The sequence below is a fragment of the Octodon degus genome, unplaced genomic scaffold, assembly GCF_000260255.1.
Source record: "Octodon degus isolate 3935 unplaced genomic scaffold, OctDeg1.0 scaffold00136, whole genome shotgun sequence".
Classification (NCBI taxonomy): Eukaryota; Metazoa; Chordata; class Mammalia; order Rodentia; family Octodontidae; genus Octodon; species Octodon degus.
Window position 1 is genome coordinate 3,347,323 of NW_004524712.1, and position 22,264 is coordinate 3,369,586.

The 22,264-nt window shown below is 49.3% G+C and overlaps 1 protein-coding gene across 3 annotated transcripts in view; it reads right to left on the minus strand.

Annotated features, from left to right (window-relative positions):
• Positions 1-21,521, minus strand: part of Kirrel3 (kirre like nephrin family adhesion molecule 3) — a 583,940-nt gene extending 562,419 nt beyond the window's left edge. For 2 of the 3 annotated variants that reach the window (XM_004641408.3, XM_004641406.2), the window contains exon 1: positions 21,098-21,521. In XM_004641408.3, the coding sequence (XP_004641465.1) occupies positions 21,098-21,152 (55 nt within the window). In that variant the 5' untranslated portion in view covers positions 21,153-21,521. The remainder of the gene's footprint in view (positions 1-21,097) is intronic. The other variant, XM_004641407.2, reaches the window with a different exon arrangement.
• Positions 21,522-22,264: the final 743 nt, after the last annotated feature.

The window sequence follows — 22,264 nt, forward strand, 5'->3', positions numbered from 1 at the left end:
GCGTCAAGGGCAGCAGTAGCTGTGCACATCCAGGCATCTTTGCTGCACATGTGTTTGCTCAATCACTGGACATTTGTTGAGTGCTGGTGGAGATGACCGGATGCCAAAAAAAAAGCTAACCAAGTCTTTCCCCTGTATGGACCCCCAACTGAGTTGTGGAGACTGCATGCAAATAAGCTAGGCAGGACTGCACACGTGATGGAAAGAGTGTACACATCATGCTGAAGGAAAGGAAAGAACACGGTAACACCGACTGGAAAACAGGAAACAACTGAGGAAGAAGTGACCTTCCGGGGAGCCTTGAAGCGTGAGCCATATTTCAGTAAAGGAAGCAAAGACACAAGGCCACAGCACATCCAGAGAACATGGCAATTTGGGCGGCTGGCTTTGGAAAGCAAGGAGGGACGCAGAAGATGCCACTGGAAGAGTTGGCGCCAGCTGGGGCAGACCTGCAGTGTGCGGTGGGGGTGTCACCTGAGACTCAGCGCTATGCGGACTCTGTTCAAAGGAAAGGGCAGCCCTGCAGTGCTGAGGCAGCACGGCAATCGGGGCTTTTATCCCCTGGAGACGCAAGTCTTAATGAGTGGCAACAGGGAGAAATGATGGAGAAACAGCAAAGGACCCAATAAGATGCTACAATAGTTTGGGAGAAAACAAGGAGTGTGCGGGACAGTAGAAGAGAAAATAACGGGGCAGCACAGATGGAAATGCGCCAGGAGGAAAGAGTTATGTAGGTGCACAAGGTGGAGGGAGAGTCCAGTTTCGGAAGTGAGCACTGGACACTTAGCGACGTCCTTCGCCCAGGTTAGGCCTACAACCGGGGATGGTATCAGAAGCTTGGATTTCAGTGTTGGGATGAAAGTGACCCAAGGCTAAACGCTAAACAAATGATCTACAGTCATATATTCATTGCTGTTCTTAGTATTAGTCAGCAAAGTACCATAAGGAGTATAAACTTAGAAGTAACCTCGATTAAGTTAGGACAAGAAAAGTACCTTCTGGGGCTCAGTAGAAATTCCCAGCGTTTTAGCGATGAATGATGGTATCCTTCCATCGCTGTATAATCGGCTATTATCAATCCTACCTAAATTGCTACAAATGCTATCTTTCCACTATTAGCCTAAAATCTTTGATGCTGAGTTTTAAATATCTGATACCATGGGCCCCCTCTTAGGTCAGCCTGTTGCCCGGATGTCTGGGAAAGGGAGGAAAAGATGGCTACCCAAGCCACAGCCAAGCTTTCTTACTTTCACAAATTGTTTCTTCTTTAATTTTTTAAAAAATTTATTTATTTATTTATTTGGTACAGGGTCTCACTACGCAGCCCAGACTCATAGAGATCCTCCTGCTTCAGTCTTCCCAGCGCTGGGTTCACAGGTGTGCACCACCACGCCCAGTTTCCATGGCCAACTTGGTGCAGGGAGGGTACAGCATACGGTACCAGGGATTGAACCCTGGTCCTTGCACTTTCCAGGCAGGTACTTAGACCACCAAGTTATCTCTGTGGCTACAGAAACTGTTATACCTTATTTAGTCTTAGGTTTTAATCCAGGACCAAGACAAGGTGCTGATGTGCTACAGTGACACAGGACACATAGCAAGTGACATAACAACTTAGCGTAGCAAGTTTCCATAACAACTTCCAGAAGTCCTATGGAGGACATACTGTCTCACTGCCATTATTCTATAGGGCAATGCCCAAGGAGGTGCTGTGTGTGCTTTGGCTACAGAACTCCATGTGGAAGAGGGTTCAAAACCCTTGTAGGCACTGAGGAGGAGCCACGTACGCCCATCTGTGCCTCACTGACCGAGACTGCATCCTACCTCCCAACTCTGTGATGGAGAGGTAGTGATGCCCTTTCTTCCTCGGAAAGACATCTTCCTTTAATAGTATTATGCACCCTAAGTGTCATTTAATATGAGGAGGCCTCCAGCCACACATGCTCGGGGGTCTTTTTTCAGTGCTCCATCAGTTCACGGGACTCCAGGCATCCAGAGCCAGGGGCAGCCTCAAGTGCCACCTCAGAGGGTGACTCTCCTTCGGAGTGCCCCCCAGCCTTGTGCTCACAGGCGTCCAGTGGCAGTGCCTGCAGGCACCATCTGAGCTGCACTGTGCACTCCCTCGCCCAGGGACTCTGCCAGGGATGGCAGCCTTTAAACGCCTCATTAATATTCAAATATATTCAAGTCATTTCAATTTGAATTCTATGCATATTATCAGATAGAACAAAATGCAAATATATACAAATGCATCCATATGAAGAAATAAATAGGGGGAGCGCTGCATAATGGGATTATAACCAATCCTGGGGCTCGGCTCTCACCTTTAATTCCCAGAGCCTCGAGGCCCGGATTCCATCTTCAGGCTTCCACCTGGTCCTATTTAGCAATAACACAACCTTTCTGGACACAGGTTCTTCCAGGGCTGAACATTTTACAGATGTGTTTAAAGATGTGCTTAATGTACACTGATGGATTCTTTCCCTGGCCTCTTCTGGGAGAGATTCAGGGATTGTGGGTAAGGAGTGGGGATGGGCAGAGGGTCCCATCTGGAGCCTACACAGATGGCCTCTGCTGGTCACTCCCTCCAGCCCTAGGATGGGCGAGGGGCTGGTGCTCGCAGTTCAAGCCTTCTGAGTCTCAGTGCTCCTGGTGGTCATGTGGGTGGGGGGTGGGGAGAGGCTAAACTTGCTGATTTGTAGCGTTTCTCCTACTCTGAAAGGCATCTCCTTAAACCTTTAAAGCACATTAACTGAGTCTGGAGACTTAAATGATGCAAATCTGGGTAGATACCACAGCGCACTCCTTTCAACTTCTGCACGCTGAGGTCAAGCCCAGCCTCCAGGGGTCACTGCTCCTGCACTCGGATCACTGTCTCCGCCACGTCCCCACCCCTGCGGCCTGAAGGCACGAGTCCTTCCCAGTCAGATCCTAGGTCAAAAGTCAGAAATCACCTGTAAGTGGAGGCAGAGGGAGAGGAATCCAAGTGCAGGCACAAACCTCCTACCCTGCTGCAAATCAAACGTAGAAAAACAGTGCCCATTTCTTTCTTTTACACTGTTGTTAACATCCTTGATCTCTACTTCATTCCAATTACCCCAAAGACAGAGGAGGCCAGAGTATGTGGTATTTTAAAGGAGTGTTCTCATCCTCTATGCTAATGAAGTCCAAATAAATTGCTATTAAGAATCATTTAGTAAGTTTTAACTAGAGAATCTAATAGATGCACTCCCTAATCTCTCCCTTATGGGACCCAATGATAACTGCATGTAGCAGTGGCACCATTGATTAATGCAAACATAAATTATGCCAATTCATAGTAGAATAATATAATAACCATTTCAAGCTAAGCACCCTTTATTTAATAATCCCACAGTACTTCATAGATATAAATAGCAGCAGGGGGAAGAGGTCATTCTCTCTAACTTACAGACAGCAAGTCTAATGCACAAATTTCCTACACAGGCAGGTAGGCTGGGACAACCTTCATTTTTCCTGCAAGGCATCAGCCGTCCAGCTCTATCTTTGGTTCTCTGATAGACAAACAGAATGGCTTCCAAAGGTGCCCAGGTCTCAGTCTCCACACAGGTTACTTCCCAAGACATGCAGGCCGTTGACTGCTAGAATCTAGAAAAGGCAAAGACCTGGACTACTTCCAGCATCCAGAAGCAAGCGGCCCTGTCAGCACCTGGGCACCGGCATGCAGGCCTCACTCTGGACGTCTGACCTCCGCAGACTTCAGTCAGTGCATCTGTGGGAACGCGTCACAGCAGCAAATACTTGGAAATCAATAGAGTCCCTACATCCTTTTTCTCAGCTGAGAGTCCTCCTCTGAACCAGGGAATGCAGAAAATAGTCTAAGTAATGTTTCTTCACATCTGAAGATCACAAATGGTGAGTGTCATGTTAGATGCATAAGAAATAATTTAATTCATTATATACATGTGGGTTTTTTGGTCTCTAGAGGTTCATTTTCTGAGAAATCCCACTGAGGAGAGCAGCAAGACCATATCTGTTTTCTTAAAGCTGTTTCCTCCAGGAGCCACAGAGTCTCCTGCCTTGGAAGGAGACTGGTCTGCCCCGCAGACCTGCTCTGACTTTGGGCACCAGCTGCACGCATCTGGATGCGCCGAAACAGGGCAGCAAGCACTTCCTCTGAATATGCTCTTGCCAGCATCTCAGAGCACCCCTTAAGTGTTCTCTGGGGACCCTTAACAACTCCGGGAAGCTGGGAGAGAGAAGACTCCTTTCTCTTCTCTTTACGCCAAGCCAGATCTGGAGTCTTGTGCCAGGCGTAGAGCAGAACTGGTGGCTTCCTGGGCTGTGGTTGAGGGTCTGTCCTATGTGGTTGGAGGATGATGGGTTGGTGCTTGGTTTGGGCCCCTGACTGACAGGCCGGTACTCCATGCCAGGTGCTGTGAATGAGGATTCTGGCCAGCTCCCCTAGGAGGGGCTTCAGGGCCTTTTCACTGGTACTGATGCTTGCTTCTTACTGCAGTGAAGCTACTACGTTCTTATTACGCCCCATTTACAAGCAAGAGCTTCAGTCAATAGTAATTTTCCCCCAGTTCTTGCACAGAGATTCCTGTGCCTTCGTTGGCATCAGCCGTGACTACTGTACCAGGAACTTGCGCAGCTCAGGCATGCATTCTTCTCCAGTGAGGTCTGAAGCCTATCACACTCCATGTGGAGACAGGGAACAACCCCGAACCTTCTGCCCACACACCACACAGTACACAGTCCAGGGACCTGACCAAAAGGACTGGAAGAACCTTTGGGGGTTCACTTCAGCTGTCATACTTATTGTCTTTTGTGACCTTAGAGAGGTCATTTAATATAACTTGAGTTTTCTTTATTTTTTAAAATGAGATTGAGAATTGATTTGGGGAGGAAGATCATAATAAATGTGAAAGTGCTCTGGAAGGTGTAAAGTACAATAAAAATGCAAGGAGGAATTAAATGATTATCACCTTTTCCCCAGGGAGCACTTGGTGCTCACAGGTACTCCAGGTGCAGAAAGCAATAATAATGATAAATAGAGCATATTCTCTGATCAAGCACTTGCGTGGGCTGGTAAGTGAAATGCTGGGCACAGCCAGGGAGAAGTTACCCTGAAGCACTCACACATGCTATTCCTTCCCTGCAGAAGAACTAGTTGAGGACCCACTCTACACCCAAGTCTAACAAAGCTAGCGTTTGCCCAGGAAAATCAAGAGGACCCAGCTCTGACCTTCTAGACACTTCCAGTTTGGAAGAAAAGTCAGACAGGAAACCAGTCCTTCTGTTTTACCATAACAAGAACCACAAGGCATTTCCACAGAGGAGTATGGAAGGAAGGAGATTTTGTCTCAGGAGGAAGAAGTTGAGTAAGGGCAGGAGGCAACCATACCAACACATGGGATGGGAGTCGTCACTGCACCTGGGAAGAACACAGGAAGTGTGAGGGGCAGCGCAGAGAATTCCAACAGTTTGGTGTGGCTGGAGATAAAAGCGTGTGCAAAAGCTGGGGCAGGAGGAGCGTCCAGAGCTGTCTCCATCCATAGAGAGAACATAGGTCTCTGTACCACCACATTTTTGCATCTGACTGTGGCCATGGTTAAGCTACTGAAGTGTTTTGCTGATAAATGTAGCTCTCAAAATTCCCTTGGATATAAGGTGTGTCCTCTTGGTTCCTATCTATATTCAGGATTGGTAAAGCTGTGGCTTGTGGGCCCTGCAGTTCTTAGGCCTGCAGACCAAACTGTGTCTCCCACATACTGTGTCTCCCACATACTGTGGCTCCCTCCACCTTTCTCTCTGTCCACTTGCCTCCCATTGCAGCCTGCACCCCCCATGCCTCTCTTCCTATCCTCTGCCCTCCCTATATCTCTTGCATATATAGAAACACACTTAGGGTGGACATAACATCCTCTGTGGTATGTGTGAGTCAGCGCCCTGCTACTATAACAAGTCCCGGAGATGATCAGCTTGTAATAATAAGCTCATGTGGTCCACTGGAGGTTCCAGTTCATGATTTGGCGGATCCATTGCTTTGGCTTGTGCTGATACAGCACATTGAGGCAGGGAGTGTGCAGCTCCCCCAGGAAAGGACAGAAGAGCACCTGGGGTCCCACAATCCCTTTCAAAGGCATGCCAATGACCTCAAGCACTGCTCCAAGGCCCCTCCCCTTACGAATTGCACTATCTCCTCCTATAGCACCCTAGGGACTCCCCTTTAGTGCATGAGCCTCTGGGGAGCGCTCAGATCCAAACTACAGCAGGAGTACGGGTGTCTTTAAATCTGCTGCTGCCTCCCTTCCCTCCATTCAGTTGTTGGATTCATCAGCTTGTGCATTTGGGATCCCTTCAGTGATTTGGGTTGAAGAAATAGGCCCAGAGGCCTAGTGATGAGAGCATCTTTTTTATGAATTGAAAAATAAAATGGCAGTAAGTAGCTAGGAGATTGAAATGAGTATCCATGTCTGTGGTCATATTGACCTTGAAGATTTAAAAAAAAATAGAACTGGAATTCTCGGGGTGCATTATGATATATATTTGGACTCTCTTCTGTATACAAAGCAGAAAATCATTCCTTTACGGACATGAGCTTCTTTCGTGTGCAGCTCAGTTTTAAAATAAACATTCTCACGTGCAGGGAAGGACAGTATATGGTCTTAACTAGCTGCACGCTTCCTTCAACACCCAGCATTGTATTGCTTCCCCAGGTCCTACTGTGATGGGACAAGGCTGAAAGTCACACTGCAAGGAGGGGCTCTCAAGGCACCAGTGGGCTGACAGACTGGCAGAGCCACCATGTTCCAGATCCTGCCTTCTTGACTTTATCTTAGTTTGGTTTCCTACACTAAGTGTAGGTCCTGAGGACCGAGTGTGATTCTCAATCCACTCTCATTGTCTGGGCCAATTATCCTCGCGTAATGCAATGTGAAAACTATCAGTGAATCACTTTAAATCTTCTTGTTAGAAGTCACCTTCAAACCCCTGTAGATTTCATGTCAGGAGGTGGCAAATGGGATCCAGGTGTCGTAAAGTAGCGTTCTCAACGCTTAGTGTGTCTCAGAAGCAGCTGGAGGGCTTGCTAAAACACACGTTGCTGGGACAGGCCTCAGCGTATCTCATTGAAAAGGTGCTCTGGGGCCTGAGGTTTTGCATTTCTAACCATTTCCTAAATGATAGCCATGCTGTTGAAATGGGTGTCCTTCAGAACCATGGACAGAGACTGCAGGCCCCCAAGAAAGTCCTCAGTGCGTGGTGGAAAAACAAAAATGAAGTCCGTATGTACAAGTAGAAGAATATGCTGACCCACTAAAATTCTTCTTCCACTGTAATTGTGAATGGCCAACTATGGTAGATTTCATATTATTCCTTAAGTCAATAGCATTATGAGACTAAGACAGTTTAACCCCCAAACCCTCAACAGTGTCAAGCTTTTTCTAAAAAAGTCAGATGGTATCAGTGGTATAGATCTTAGAATATCTGTTGTTTATGACAAAGAGATGTAGGTTTGCTATTATTTCCACAGGAAAAAAGATCAGACAAAAGTAGTACGTTTTCTGCATGGTATCTCCTGCCTCTGACCAGCTCCTGCATTTTTTACCTGTACAGCCTAGATTTCTATCTGTGAATACCCCTGCCTTACTTTGATGCAGAGAAAACCCAGAGCAAAGCTTCTGCCCACAAGAAGGGACACTCATGTGGATCTGCAGCCTGCAACAGATGACAAAGAGTCACAGATGCGATCCGTGTGAACCAGCGAGGGCTCAGGCTGATGAGGGAGGAAGAGAAGAAACGGGATGCTGAGCTGTGTCTGCCTCGCGTCCCCCTCTGTATTCCTCTGATTCCATCGAGAGGGGCTTTTAAAATTTCAAGGAACTTTCATGTCTTGCCAGTTTATCATAAGTGTCTATCTTAAGCTGATATTATGATTTTCTGCATGGCCTTGGTAGATACGTGCCGGCTTCCGGAATGGTTTCTGACACGAGCTAAGTTGCACCTGCTGCAGCCAAAGCGTGGAGCATCACAGGCTGAACGACATTCAGGCTCTCCTGCGTTCCAAGAGGCTTTTTTATTTCTTCTTAATGACCATTATTAATCATTTCAGAATCATGTAGTCTCCTGACATTTTTACTATTCTAGGCTTGACAAAAAGGAGGGTTTTGATGTCCTGGAATGCCTTTTTATGTAGAATAGCTCCATTCTTACAGCACACATCTAACATGAGGCTAACCTCTCTCTAAGCAGAGCAGGGCTGAATTAAAAAGCCCCACTGAAGGGAAGTTAGGTGGTGATGGATTCTTGGTAAGAAATCAGCATTTAGGGGGCCAGGGATATAGCTCACTGGTGTAAGCACCTGCTTGGCAAGTGCAAGGTCCTGAGTTCGATCCCTGGTCCCACACACACACAAAAAAAAATCAGCATTTAGCTTTCAGAACCTTCATCTAAACTACAGCTAGGCAGAAGAGGTAAAGAGTAACTGCTAGCCAAGTAGGAAGTCTTCCCAAATTCTTGCTCAGCTTCTTATGTTGGGGGAGAATTTTGCTTTCATTTTTATCAGGTCTTCTTCCCAAGCCTTCCAAGTTATAAAGGGGGAGAGCCACAGGGTGGCCATGGATTTGCAGTTTCCTGACAACATCCCAGTGCCAAAGCACCCCGGAAACTGGAATTCAGGTACTTTGCTGGCTGTTCTGTCACCTAGCACCCGCGTGACCTTCAGAAAAGGAACAGCATCTACCTAAGCTTCAGTGGTTTTCACTGACAAATGCATTGCCCTGAGGACTGAGTAAGGCGGCACAGACAGGCTTTGCAAAGGACCTGTGGCCCAGTGGCAGCAGTGCCTCCCACAGCCTATGCCAGTGCAGCAGTCACACCCTGCTGCGGCACAGAGAGGAACACCATGAAGCCACTGCAGGGCTTGGCATTTATTTATTTATTTGATATAGGATCTTGTTACACAGTTCAGACTCATAGTGATCCTCCTGTCTCAGCCTCCCCAGTGCTGGACTTACAGGAGTGAGCCAACACACCTGGTTCTGGGGCCAGCATGACCCATGCTACCAGGGGGATGGAACTTAGGTCCTTGCACTTGCCAGGCAGGCGCTTAGACCACCGAACTAACTCCCCAGCCTAGATCTTGGCTTTTGTTCACAGTTGTTCCCCCTCCACAGTGCAGCTTTCCATGAAGGGATCCCAAAGCATGAGTAGAAGTCTGGCTTCTGTGAGGAGAGAGGGCAGGCACAGCTGGCTCCATCAAGGGGCCAGAAGGCAAGCAAAGCGAGGCTCCCATAATTCATAGGTGCAACGGTATTCCATTTGGGGAGCTCAAGCGTCATTACTCTCGGCAAGCTCTCAAACCACATAGCTCTGCAGCTTCTCCCTGACCCTCAGCTGTCAGACCTGCAGGCTGTAGTGAGGGTGCCAAAGCTCACACAACTACTTTTCTTCTCTGACACTGGACACCCCAAGGCTACCTGCACTTTGCTAGTAAGACTAACCATACAATGGGGAGAACAATCCTACATTCTCTCTGGCCCCACTGGCCCTCCCCAGGACACTGCACGTGTGAAGACACGTGGGGCAGGCAGCAGAGCTCTCCTCACTCTAGAAAAAGCAGCAAGAGCTGACTGACGCGAGTCGACTCAGGGATGCTGCTGAGGTCTGGGCAAACCTCCCAGAAAATCCCACTGGCAGTTCAAATGCGCAGAAAGGTCAAGAAACATCTGAGGACTCCAGGTCGCATGAGTGGCCGGTGCTGCCAGCAACTCAGGCCACGCAGCCCACAAGGTGAGGGAGAGGACTGCTCCAGCAGGGGTGGCCGCATCTCTCCAGCATCCTGCCTCCACTTGTGACCTCACTCAGGGCTGTGTATGGGCTGACTCGGGGGCACACATCTCGCTCATAGCTCTCAAAAGACAAAAACAGCTGGCTGCTGTAGCCTTCACTAATGATTAAGGAAAACAAAAGGGACACCAGAACTGCACAGCTGTCCCTCCTGTGCAGCATGGGACACCAGCTTCCAGCTCCTGCCACCAAGACCTGCTGCCCTTGCCTAGAGGAAAGCACTCAGACAGCCCCTGCTCCTGGCGGTATTTTCCTGATGGTGTCACTAGAAGTGAGTAACTGTTCGGAGGTGAAAAGAGCAGCAAGCACCTGCAAAGCCTGCTTGGGAGATCAGGAGCACGCGAGCTTCCCCTTAGCAGCTGTTGATTTGTTTTTTACAGCACAGGAATGGGGGAGCGGTCAACAATAGCACCAGCGATATATTGGCTCCTGCGAAGTGAAAGGGACCCATCCCTGGGAGAGGACCGCCTCTGGGGAGGATCAACCTTTGTAACACACAAGGAGCAACATCATCCCTCCCGGCAGGGAAACCCACACCGTGTGCCAAGGTCTCTCGCGCCCTTTTCCGTAGCTCTTCCAAGCCCCTCTGATCATGTTTAATTGCACCAACCTAGTCCTTGCCACTGTGCACGGGAACCCCTTAACATGTTCCCTTCACACCCAGCAGAATGAGCAGAGAGGAACCTAGGCCTCCTGGAGAGCTGCCGCCGCCTCTCAGGTTGCCCTCCCCGCTCAGAGGTGGGCAGGGACAATCCACTCATGCCTCCTGCCCACCATGCCCCTGCCTTCCTACGAGGTTTCTCTGGCCTCAGTTCCAAGCTGGCTTACCTAACACTATGGGCTCTCTCAGCAGCCGGCTCTGGGCTCGCTCCTGAGCTTTGCAAGCGCTGCTGCTGCCACCATCAGGCTGACGTGAGAACTGCAGTCTTCCCCTGGCATCACATCCCCAGGCGTTCTGTTCTGCCAGCTCCAGGTACAGGCAGCACGGAAGAGTAGGTCCTCTCTGCTCAGCTGCCCTTCATACAGGTGCAGCACCCTATCAAGAGACAGGCTTCATAAGTTGTACCCCAGAGGGGGAGGGTGGACCCCAGCATCCAATCCACAAGTGAGACCCAGGAAAGCCCAAGTCCCTGAATATGGGTCAGAAGCCAATGGGGACCGGAAATGGCGGCCTCTTTTTCTCAGCTGCCAGGATGGGAGTCTCTTCCTGCGCAGCACCCAGATGCATGCTGTACATTTCTGTCCCCCAAATGGTTGCAAAATGAACCAGCCAGGTCCCCATGTGACTCTGAAGCTGTCATAGCTCCCAGCATTGCCAAAGGTGACAGGTGGACTGTCACACTGCACAGAGTGGAGTCACCTGTGACATTTGCAGGTGACTGACAGAAATGGGCACTGACAAGACTGAAGCCCAGAAGGGCATGGTGGTTTCTCGCTAGAGCCCAGGGGTGAGAGTCTTAGCCAGGAAGTTTCTCTTGGCAGCATCCCTGGCGACCTGATGGGCATTCGAGGCCTTCCTCAGAGAGGAACAACTTCCTACTGGGAAATATCAAGCTTTAAATAGCCAGGCTCTTCCTGGACCTCTGGCTCAGAGCCCCAGCATTTCTGCAAGTGCCACTTTCTGCAGGTTGCATTTTCTTCCCCCCGTTTCCATTATACCTCACATTTCAGCCCAATGTCTTAACATTTATTCATAGCCCAACAGGGTACTAGACACCAGGGATGGTAAAAGACATGGATATTCTATTCAACTGATCAAGAGAAAAATCTTTTCCTTCTTACCGTGTGTGTGTGTGTGTGTGTGTGTGTGTGTGTGTGTGCAACAGCCAAAAAGGAAACTACCCAAGCAGTGTCTTCATGATTCCACAGCACAAAAGGCTGGCCTGTCACTTCCCCAGGCAAGAGTGACCAGGACACGCTGAGCCCTCCAGGTATATCTGGTTGCCAGAAAGATGAAGCACTCAACTCAGAAAGAACATGGACTCAGAAAGGAAATAGAGCTCCGACCCCAAGTTACCACTGTGCAAAGATCAGCCCTGGGACTTCACTCCCTGACTTTCACAGGCAACGCCTTAAAATTCCCTTCTAGGCCTGGTCACTAAAAGTTCCCACAAATTCTAAGAACATGATAATAACACAATTCTTATTACTACCATCATAACCAATAATAACTAAAGGAATTTGCTGGACACCTACATGAAAAGGCACTAGCAAAGAGATCCAGAATGCGTCACCTACCTTCTAGGAGCATGTGATCCTAATGAATAAATTGTTGCTGAGAGATAATATCCAGGGAATTGTAAAGCTTGGAGACACTCTGGATATAAACCCACTAGGACTCTAAACTCATTTATTTATTGTTTGTTTGTTTCTTGGCAGAACCGGGGATTGAACTCAGGTCCTTGCGTTTGCCAGGGAAGCACTTATTCTACTGAGCCATCTCCCTGGCCCTTCTCAACTCATTTCTTAGAACTTTACTTCTGCATTCCTGATGACCCAATTCTATTCTTACTCAGAACTTTCAGCTCTAAGAGACCAGTTAAGGGAGCAGCCTTAGATATGAGACTTTGATATCCACAGGCTTGGACAACAACAGTCACGGTCTATTTCCTGCAGAACGACTGGGAGTCTTGCCTTCCCACCAAGCTTGTCCTGCCAGCCCCCACCAACTCCCAGAGGGAAGAAACCAAAGCTCAGACCCCGTGGGCAGATCTAATGATGTTCTCTGCTACTAAATGAAAGGTGACTCAGCATAGGTGACTTACAAAGCGATTCAAACATGTTTGGTGTAGAATCATTTAACTTGTCACCTTGTTCCTCTCAACGCTAGTGCAGCTTAGTTTCCTCTTGAGAACAAGAAAGACTTCACGGTCAAAATGTTCTAGGTATCTCTTGCTTTCTTCCCCTCACCCATGTGTGCTTCCCAGTTAGCTACTTATGCTCAGTGTTCACGACCATGTCTGTAGCCTTTGGGGGGCCCTAGGAACACGGCCATGCCAGTCCTCGATGCCATCCCCTCACTTACATGCCGGAGTGTGCGCAGCAAGCCCGGGTTGTGTACGGTGCACTCTCCTCCCCTTTCTTCATCCACACCCCTCCTGTGAGCACTGGCCTGCCTACTACCTTCAGTGCCTCCTCTCTGGAATGCAGACCGATGGTGCAGGTCAGCTACCTAGGGTTACTTGTTTGCTTACTTTCCCACCCACTTATGCACCAGCTGGGAAGAAAAATAAGCCAGGAAGAGCAAGTGATCCTTCCTTCATTTGATTTTCCATTTCTTCCCCAGCCCAACATGAAGCACAGGGAAGACCAAGAAGAATAAATAATATGTTGATCTCCAGACTGAAGATATTTGGAGAACTGCAGATGCATAAGCTACTCTAAGTGTTTTTTAAAATATTGATTTAACTCTGTCAATCCACTCTCAAGAATGCATCACGTTGTTCGGGATCATTTGCAACTGGACCCCTCCCAGCTTTCTCCACCTGCTTCCCTGATCCACGCACGTGCACCATGCACATCACTAAGGGCTTCTGAACATAGCACGCCCTCTTCTGCTTTCCTGCTTCTGCAAGCACAGGCAAGACACAGCTTCAAACCTCTGGTTCATGTTTTATCTGAAGAAGCCCTCACAGTCCAGCACAAATGTCACCTCCTCTGTGATGTCCTATGCGAGGCCAGTGTTTCAGATTCTAGCATGGAGCCGACTGTACTGTAACTTAGTTCAGTGTCTGCTTGCCAACCAGTGAGCTCTAGTAGAGAAATATGATTCTAATCACATCTCCGTCAAAAGCCGCTGGCAAGTGTCTGCCACACAGTAGGCCCACAGTGACTTCTGGCTGAGTGGCCAACAGCTGAGCCTCATGTTCACAAAACACCAGGGATGGTTTAAAAAAAAAGTGTAACAAACCAGTTCCTCTGAGACACCAGGCAATGCAGAGTCCCTGGGGGGAAGTGTGGACCTCTGTCTTACCATCACCACAACTCATGGGATCAGATGCCAAATCCTTGTTCTGGAGACCCAGCAGGCAACTACCTGAACTTGCCAGAAGCATTCAGCTTGTGCAGGTCAGGGGAGCAGACCACTTGGATAACTCAGCCTGACACGTACGTCATTTCTCTAAGACTGACATGACACACATAGGTCCTAGCAACTGGAGTGTAAGGGTCATCCCCAAGCCAGCCTCAGGTAAATCTGTGTGGCGCTGCTTCCAGGACACCACTCCTGGCAGCTGAAGGTGCTCAGAAGAAAGTGGCTGAACACATCACCATGCCTCAGCAGCAAGCAGTGTATCTATGCACACGTGTGAGTGTGTGTGTGTGTGTGTGTGTGCGCACGTGCATGTGGGGTGGTCAGAGGGCCAAAGAAAGGTTTCTAGGCTCCCAGAAAAGCTGTCCCAGGGGACGCAGCAAGTGTCTGGCTTTGGCTGCTTCCTTGGCGGTTACTGCCAGGAAGGAGGTGGATGCGTGTCCACCTCCCACTCCCCACAGCCAACAGAGGCTGCAACAGAAGAACCCAGCAAGGAGCAGGCTTCACCCACGCTGGCCACCATTTCCAAGGCTCCAGCTTGTTGCCACGCATACCCAGAGAAAGCTGACATTTATTTAATCCTCATAGTGGTGTTGACTGTGTACTCACCGAAACACTATGTGCTTATGGAAGACATTTGTTTCCAAGCAGCTTATGCTAAATTGCAGTGATATAAAGGAAACACTTACCTAATATTGACATTTACTGACTTCTAGAAGTATACATCCAGAATACTCGATGTTACCAGTGGAGAAGGAGGAAGGGGGGGGGGTGCACAGAGCTTCATCCTTAGCTCCTTCCATGAGTGAAGAAGCTCAAAGTGAAGGAAAGATCATGTTAAGTGGGAAAGGTCCACAGCCTTCCCGTGACCCTTAGCCCTGTGGCACAGAGTAGTGCCTGAGAAAAGGTTAAGGCTGCAGCCCTCCCATGTTTAATAATAAAGCTCTGGCAGCAAGCAGGGCAGCACCATGCTCCTTGCCTGGCTGGGAGAGAAGCGTTTCTCTCATCCACAAGGCATCTAGATTCTTGCTTGATGAGCACACCTAACTGGGTAAATTCTGGCTTTCCTCTTGGGAAAAGAAAATGACATGTGATGACTATGGAGCAGTACTGTGTCTCAGCACAGCAGATTCTTGCCTCATCCCCCTACCTGGAACTAAAATCCCTCTCGATCTCGCACAGAAGGGGAAGCTCTGCCAACCTGGGTTCAGGGTGCTGAGGGGCTTTGCTCTTCCCTCCCTGTGGATGCCTGGGAAGGGCTATGAACCCCCAGGGAACACAGCCCAACAGCAGCACTGCTGGCTGAACCCTGCTGTGAGAATTCTGGGGTGTTCTCAGATGGCCTTGAGGGGAAACTGGAACTCCTGGCAGCTCACATAAGTCAGCTTCCTACAGGGGTGTGAGTCAAGTGTGGAATTCATTCACTCATTTTTTTCAAAAACGTATATAGTACAGGTTCCACAAGGTCTCACTATACAGATAGGAGTAGTAGTGATCCTCTGGTTTTCAGCCTCCCAAGTGCAGAGTTTACAGGGGGGACCACCAGGCCCAGTCTCAGTCACTGTCTCAGGCAGCCCTGGGGGGCAGGACTGGCATGGCACGTGGTGGCTCAAACTCCAGTTGCTGAGCCAGCCTAAGCAGGCTTTAGTCCGCTGAGCTGTCTGGCCGGCCCTGGAATTCAATATGTTCATGATGCCCCTGATCTCCGCTGCTGGGTTCAAATTTCCCTGTTCCCCAGCACAGGATGCAACCTGGAGTTCTGGGTCTCAGAGTTGGCGCAGTCGGAAAAATCACCTAAAAGTTGTCTCAATATCTTACCAAGATAAGGAATATCTATAGCTTAAAATGATGTCTGTACCTCCTCAGCCTTCTCATTCTCCCCCATCCACAGCAAGACTTTAAAACTAGTGCTCTGGCCCTTCTTCCCATCCTCCACCATAAGCAATTTTCTTTTCTTCATTTATGTTTCCAAAACAGTTTATCTTTTTATCTCCTTGGAAGAAAAGTACTCCGCAAATCAAAGGTATCATTAGTATTGTTATTATTTTGCCATTGAAATCTCTTGAATTCACTCTGGATTATTCATGTGCTTTTTTGGGGCCTGCAGTATAATACTGCCTAAGTCACCCCCACTGGGCTGCACAAAAAAGAAAAATTGCATCTTCAGGCCTAATCCCCTGCTCCACCCGGTCTCCTGCTGGCCCTGGCTTCTGCCAACACAGGCGCACTCCAGGCAGGGCTGCTCCTTGGTACCATGCCTAGCTTGCTGCTGCCATGTTCCAAGCCAGATCCTCCTTCTCTTACCCAAGGAAGGGGGACCAGGAGAGCCTCTGACTGTGTGTGAAGGCACTGACCACACCCACACCCCCAGCCCCTGGGGAGTTTCTTTTTCATCCTCAATAAGTCTGGCTGGCAAACGAGGGCTCCCCGTTGGGCACTAGATTCTGTCACACCCCCAAGCCAAGAGGCACATCCTGGTCCCCCACCCATAAGCTTTGTTGAAGAGGTGATCCCACACCCTTGGCAGATGTGCAGTGACCTTCAGGGACAAAAGAAGTGATTCTTCCACCGCCCCTAGTGGGATGTTGTACTGCTTGGGTTGCTGGTGGCTGGGGGAAACACACAGTCTCATTTTTTGTTAGATGACATTTCTGGGTATGGTTAAATGTTTCTCGGAAGTTGCTGCTCACTCCCAGCTTTGGTCTCTGCCCGAAAGCCTTCATTCTTAGGCTCCTTATCTAATGTGCTCACGCTATCTTCTGATGCACACTCTTTCCCTTTCTTCCCAAGAGAAACCCTGCAAGTTCAAGCTTTGCCCAAGGGCTGTTCACCCTGTGCCTCCTCGCCTCCCCATGGCTCTGCATCCCTCTCAGCTCTTCCCCTTACACTGCCCCTTCCTGGCTGCTTGATGCTACTGTCTCTTGGAGATTCCGGGTGCCACTGGATTTCCTCTTTGTTGTCTTCTGCCAACCAGGAGTGCAAATGGACCAGACCTTCTAGATTCTTCTCAATAGGGAGCTGGCTCCCACATTCATTCTTCACTCATCTACATCATTAACAGGTAAATGTAAGTTCTCACTTCCACGCTCCATGCTTAGAGCAGTATGGCACATGGACAAAGCCAACCAGACATCCAAATTGAGCAGAATTAAAGCCTTCTTGATCTGACCTCAGAGCCACTAGGCAGGACTGTGCACTCTGCGAATGCCAGAACAGAATGTCAGAGAGCAAGGAAAACACCTTTCTTAGAGTCTGAAGTAGAAGCCACCAAACCCGTTCCACAGCATATCCCCAAATGTCTCAGAACTTGAGACATGCTGGGAATCAGGGAGTCGTCAGTCCTGCTGAGCCCTTATTTCTCCAAAGCCACCTCAGATGTGCATGTGCTGACTCATGAGATTATTATAGACAGGTAAGCTAGGTGGAAATATAGGAGGTCAGACAGGGCGAGACCTTGAGAGAGTCAGTTTAGAGGCTGAGAATGCATTATAACTGTGGCTGGAGGCCCATCCCTGAAGGCCAGACCTCAAGATAAAGATGGAATGACCAGGCTTACCTGCCTCCCTAGGGACAGGCAACATACCATAATTAGTATCATCTGGTCCATGGAGTCTAGATAGGCAGCAGTCGCCCAGGGGGTGACCAGGACCTCCTGACCCATCTCTTCCAAAAAAGGTCTTTCTTCTTTTCAGGTACACTTGTTATGTGATCTGCTTCCAACTGGATCGATAGTACTGTAGTGGCTCTGCTTGTCATCTTATTGGTTGATCATAATTTTGTCCCACATTGTACCCACCTTGTGATTTTTGCATTAAGAACTTCTTCCACTGAGAAGCGGACTCTTTGGCAATCTCCTTTTAGGTCAGGAGCTGTCTGTTTCAGTAAATCTTTCCTACTCATAATGTCCACTATTCCTTAGAACCCATTCCTCAGTTTTGGGGAACATAAACTAGGATTGTCTGACATCCACCAGGTTGGGAGTTATATCTCCCCTGCATCAACTGGAGGTCCTGTATCAGGATGAGGCTTGGGGATTAAGAAGGACATGGGAGTTGGGGGGGGGGAACTAAAATGATAAAGGGAAAAATAGAGCAAGTTCTAAATTTTTGGATGACAAGAGAATCGATTCTTCTTCACCCAGGGGCAGAACATGCCGTATCTCCACAGGAGGCAAATTGTGCTGTGACATTATCCCTCTCTGTACAAAACACAACCATCCTGACAGCTGAGGGAAGAGGCATCCCCAGCAAGAGAGAAACCCGCAAGCAGCACACGCTGGCAGTTCTCCATTCTCCCTCTGCCAGCCAAGCACGGGGTCACTGTTGGCAGGGGCAGGAACAGAGGAATGTCACTTAGCCTTTCTCTGCCACTTTAAGAGTAATAAAGAAATATTTGATCTTAATCTTCACGAAAAACCCAAACTTTAAAAGTAAGGAAACTGACTTTAATTATCCACTGATTTCTGCTCTCTTTCTAAAAGTTTATGGAAAAAGTAAAGATCAGCACATAGTCTAACAATCCAGAGAGAAACATGACTGAAATGGACTTCAGAGTTTACCTATAGGTTTTTTTGGGGTAACACTGGAGTGCTCACTCCCTCTTCATACAAGGAGACACTGGGGCACAGAACCTGAGAACTATGTTCCCAGAACTCCAAAATGACATGTAGCTTCCCACTAGAAGAGGTGGTTGATAGCAGATGGCTATGTCACGGGAGGGCCAGGACCCAACAAACAAGCTGGCACTTTGTTCTCTCAGTAGGAAGGGTGCCCCTGAGCTTTGCCCTACTCCTTGGAAAAGCATTACAGGAGAAGCAGCATGCTGGGATGGGGGGCAGGCAGGTGGCTGCAGGGGTGACAGGTGGGGCTGCAGCTTCAGTTCCCCGTGGTGGGAACCATCTAGAGCTCCACGCACTAGTCAGCTAGTGACCTCTTCAAAGTGTTTCCACTGTATCCAATGATGTGAGAGTGCATCGCACTGGGTGGGGCGGGACACAGTATGCAAACCAAGCATATGCCCCAAGAACATCAAATAATAGCTCTGGGGAATTCACAATACTCCGAACAACAACCACACTTTTGAAGTGTCCACAGATCAAGTCAAAAGATACACATATCACTTTGCAGTGAAGCCACCAAACATCTCTCTTGAGCCTTAATTGCTACAGTTAGCTGCTGTCTACCCAAGGGATGTACAGTAGTGCACAGTGAGAGAGTTCTTGCGCCCTGACAGGAAATGCGTACCAAGAAGAGAGATCTGTTTTGGAGTCCGATGAACTGTGTGTCACTGCTCGGTATGGCGGTATTCCCGGCCAAGCTCGGAACACTCAGGAGTAACAAAGCACTGTGAATGGCATGCTGCTATGGTTTCTTGCTAGTGTCCAACAACACACAGCATTGAACTTCTGGAGGTAAATATTTAAAGGTTTCTATGAGGCAGTCAAAAAATAATTTGGTACGCTGAGAAGACCAGGAAAATGATAGACGCACGCAGTAATGATTTGGGGAGGCAGACTGGCGCTGAGATGCCCATAGGCTTCTTATGCCAATCTAGAGAGGAATCACATATAATGCTTTTAAATACACAAAGAGCTGATTAAAGCTTACACGCGTCTCATGCAAATATATGTGTGTGAGGCAGGGCTGGGGAGAATGATTGGAAGATTGCCTTCTCCTCCCAGGGACTATGCACACAACTTTCTGAGGGTACTGATAACAGGTAAAGAAGAATGGGAGTTAGTATGCAGATGTGCATGCGTGTGTGCCCATACACAAGGACACACAGATCCAAAAAAGGATAATCTCACAAAATGTTGATGTAATAAAACCTGTCTCCCTACTAGAGTTCTGGGGTAGCTCTTATTCATTCAGCTTGAAAACTCTGGAGAAGGCAATTTATCTTCCTGCTGCTGTAGGGAGCCCCAGTGAGTCACACGCAGCCACATGAATCCACGAGTGTGAGAGTGTGTGTTCACACCACCACCATGCACAGGTATGGGTGGACACACACTCACTCAGGGGAGGGGCCCCTCAAGTTTAATCAGGAGGGGCAGCAGCACAGTTTGAACAGTACAAACAAGGAGAAAATCTGCAGTGCCCAAGAGGGTCAGTGGAGGGGTGGAGGCAGGAGGCTGGGTTTTTGTTTTTTTTTTTTGCTTACATTTGGCTTCTTCTTGACAAGGGAGGTGAGGAATACATGCTGTTTGCTTGCACAGGCAGCCACCCATGGTGATGCTCTGCTTTCTGGAAAACTTTTACCCTTCATTTAATCAACAGATGGATGTGTTCTGTTGTGGATTTTTCTGAGAGAGTCCTGTCCCTCTAAGAGCTGTGCTGGCTGGCACAAATGCCAGATGGCAGAGGCAGCACTGGCATTCCAAAGAGTAAGACGCAACCCATTCACTCTCCCCTTCAAACTCAATTCCACAGGTAACTGTCACTGCTCTTGGCTGAGCAGACAATGGAAAGCCCTCTTCGGAACTTCCCTCCCCTCCTTTCACCGTGGCCAGCCAGCAGCTCTCAGTGGCAGGGAGCCCAGAGGTGGCAAAGTTCTTTCCTGAGACAGTCCACCCCCTTTCCACCCCTGCTAGGCTGTAGAAAGGAAACAATGGGCACCAGGGGCAATCCTAGGGCTGTGTGAGTCTCAGAATTCAGCCTCACTCCAGGAGCTCCATAGCATTCCATGAAACTTCATAAGCTTCCCTTAACCACTGCAAATTCCCACCCCACCTCCCCACAAACGCAGCCGTTACTGCAACCCTCTCTGCAACTGTGCAAAGAGACATATTTTCCGTTGAACACTCAGACAAGTTAGACCTTATTAGAGTCGAAACAGACGCCCAAGCAAGCTTCCCTTTCCCGGCTCCTCTCTCCCGCAACCTGGGAGTGAAAGAGAGGAGGTTGGCCAGAAGTTCAGAACGGCGTGGCCACAGACTTACTACCTAATTAACATACCGGGAGCAGAAAGAACTCATTTGCATTGGAGAGTTGGAGTTGGATGTGGACAAGTGAAAGTCGCCTCTCTCCTCTGTCCTCCCAGCCCCTTCCTTCCAAACAGTACCATTTTGTTGCATTTGCAACAGCAAAGCAGCCAGCGGCGGTGCCTGTCCGCCGGCACCGAGAGTCGCATCAATCAGCCCGAGTTTCCGAAGCTGCCCGCAATCCTGCCCTTTGCCTCCCGCGCCCTGACAACCCAGCCGACTTCGCTCCAACTCGGGCGGCGCACGGGTCCTACCTTGACTGAAGAAGAAGCAGCAGAGGAAGAGCAAATCGAGCTGGAAAGGTTTCATTCCTCAGCGCAGCGAGGGGAAGCCGGCGAGGTAACTTGGTGTGCAGTTAGTTTCTCTCTCTCGGCGGCTCTCCGGGCTCAGCCTCCGCCGCGGGTCCTCTCCGGTTCGCGCCGACCATCTGCCTGGCCGTCGCTCCGTCCCTCCGAGTGGCTGCGGGCTCTTTGTGCCTCCGGGTCCCTGCAGCCAGCCGAGACAAATCGTCTGATTTTAGCCGCCTCGGGAAGCCGGGATTCTCAGCAGTGTCCCCACTCGGAGCAGATCCATTCTCTGGCTCTCGGCATCCCGGGCACACGGCTCTCTCCGGCGGGCTCCTCCCACAGCTAGCGAGCTAGCGAGTGACGAGCGACAGAAGGGCTCCTTTCACAGAAGCTGGGGTGGGTGGGGGGAGGAGGCGGGGGAGGGGAAACAGGTCATCATTAAAGAGGAAACACTTGGAGAGAGGGGATCTTTGCTGAACGGAGGGTGGGGGAGAGGCTGTGTTCTCCCATTTTCCCTCAACAGGAGGATATCCAGCTTTTGTCACCGTTATTGTCCAAAAAGCATGGTGAGCACGGAGCGGAGCTGTGACTTTTTGTCCTCAAGATGCAATGTTGTCTAAGGGGAGAGAAGTTATGGATGGCTACATGCATGCACATGCATTAGACTGCATGCCCCGCTTCTGCACAAGGGGCTGGAGCCTGGGCAGGAGGGAGCCGCACAGGCAGTGGGGAGGGAGGGACAGCATCTTTCCCCAGCAAGGACTTGGCCAGTGTGTGCAGCAGGAGGCTCAGGAGTTGAAGAGAAGCATGCCTCGCATCTTTGAGACTTTCCTGGGGGGGGTAGGTAATATAACCTGGGTGTTTGGATATTAGTTTGATTTGCACTGCTCCTGAAAAACAAAATGCAGGAACGAGAAGGGAAACAAGTAGGTCTGTGACACACAGCCATTTATTATTATTATCGTGGTCTGTGCGTTTCCTAACAAGGACAGGGAGCAGCCTGCCTTTGCATTTGGAACCTCTCCCCTCCTGAGCACTTCATCACTCTGTGTGTGCCTCTTCTCCAAAAGGTGCTCCGAGTCTGACTGCGAAGGAGAGGCCAAGGTCACAGGCAACAGAGCCTTCAGGTCTTTT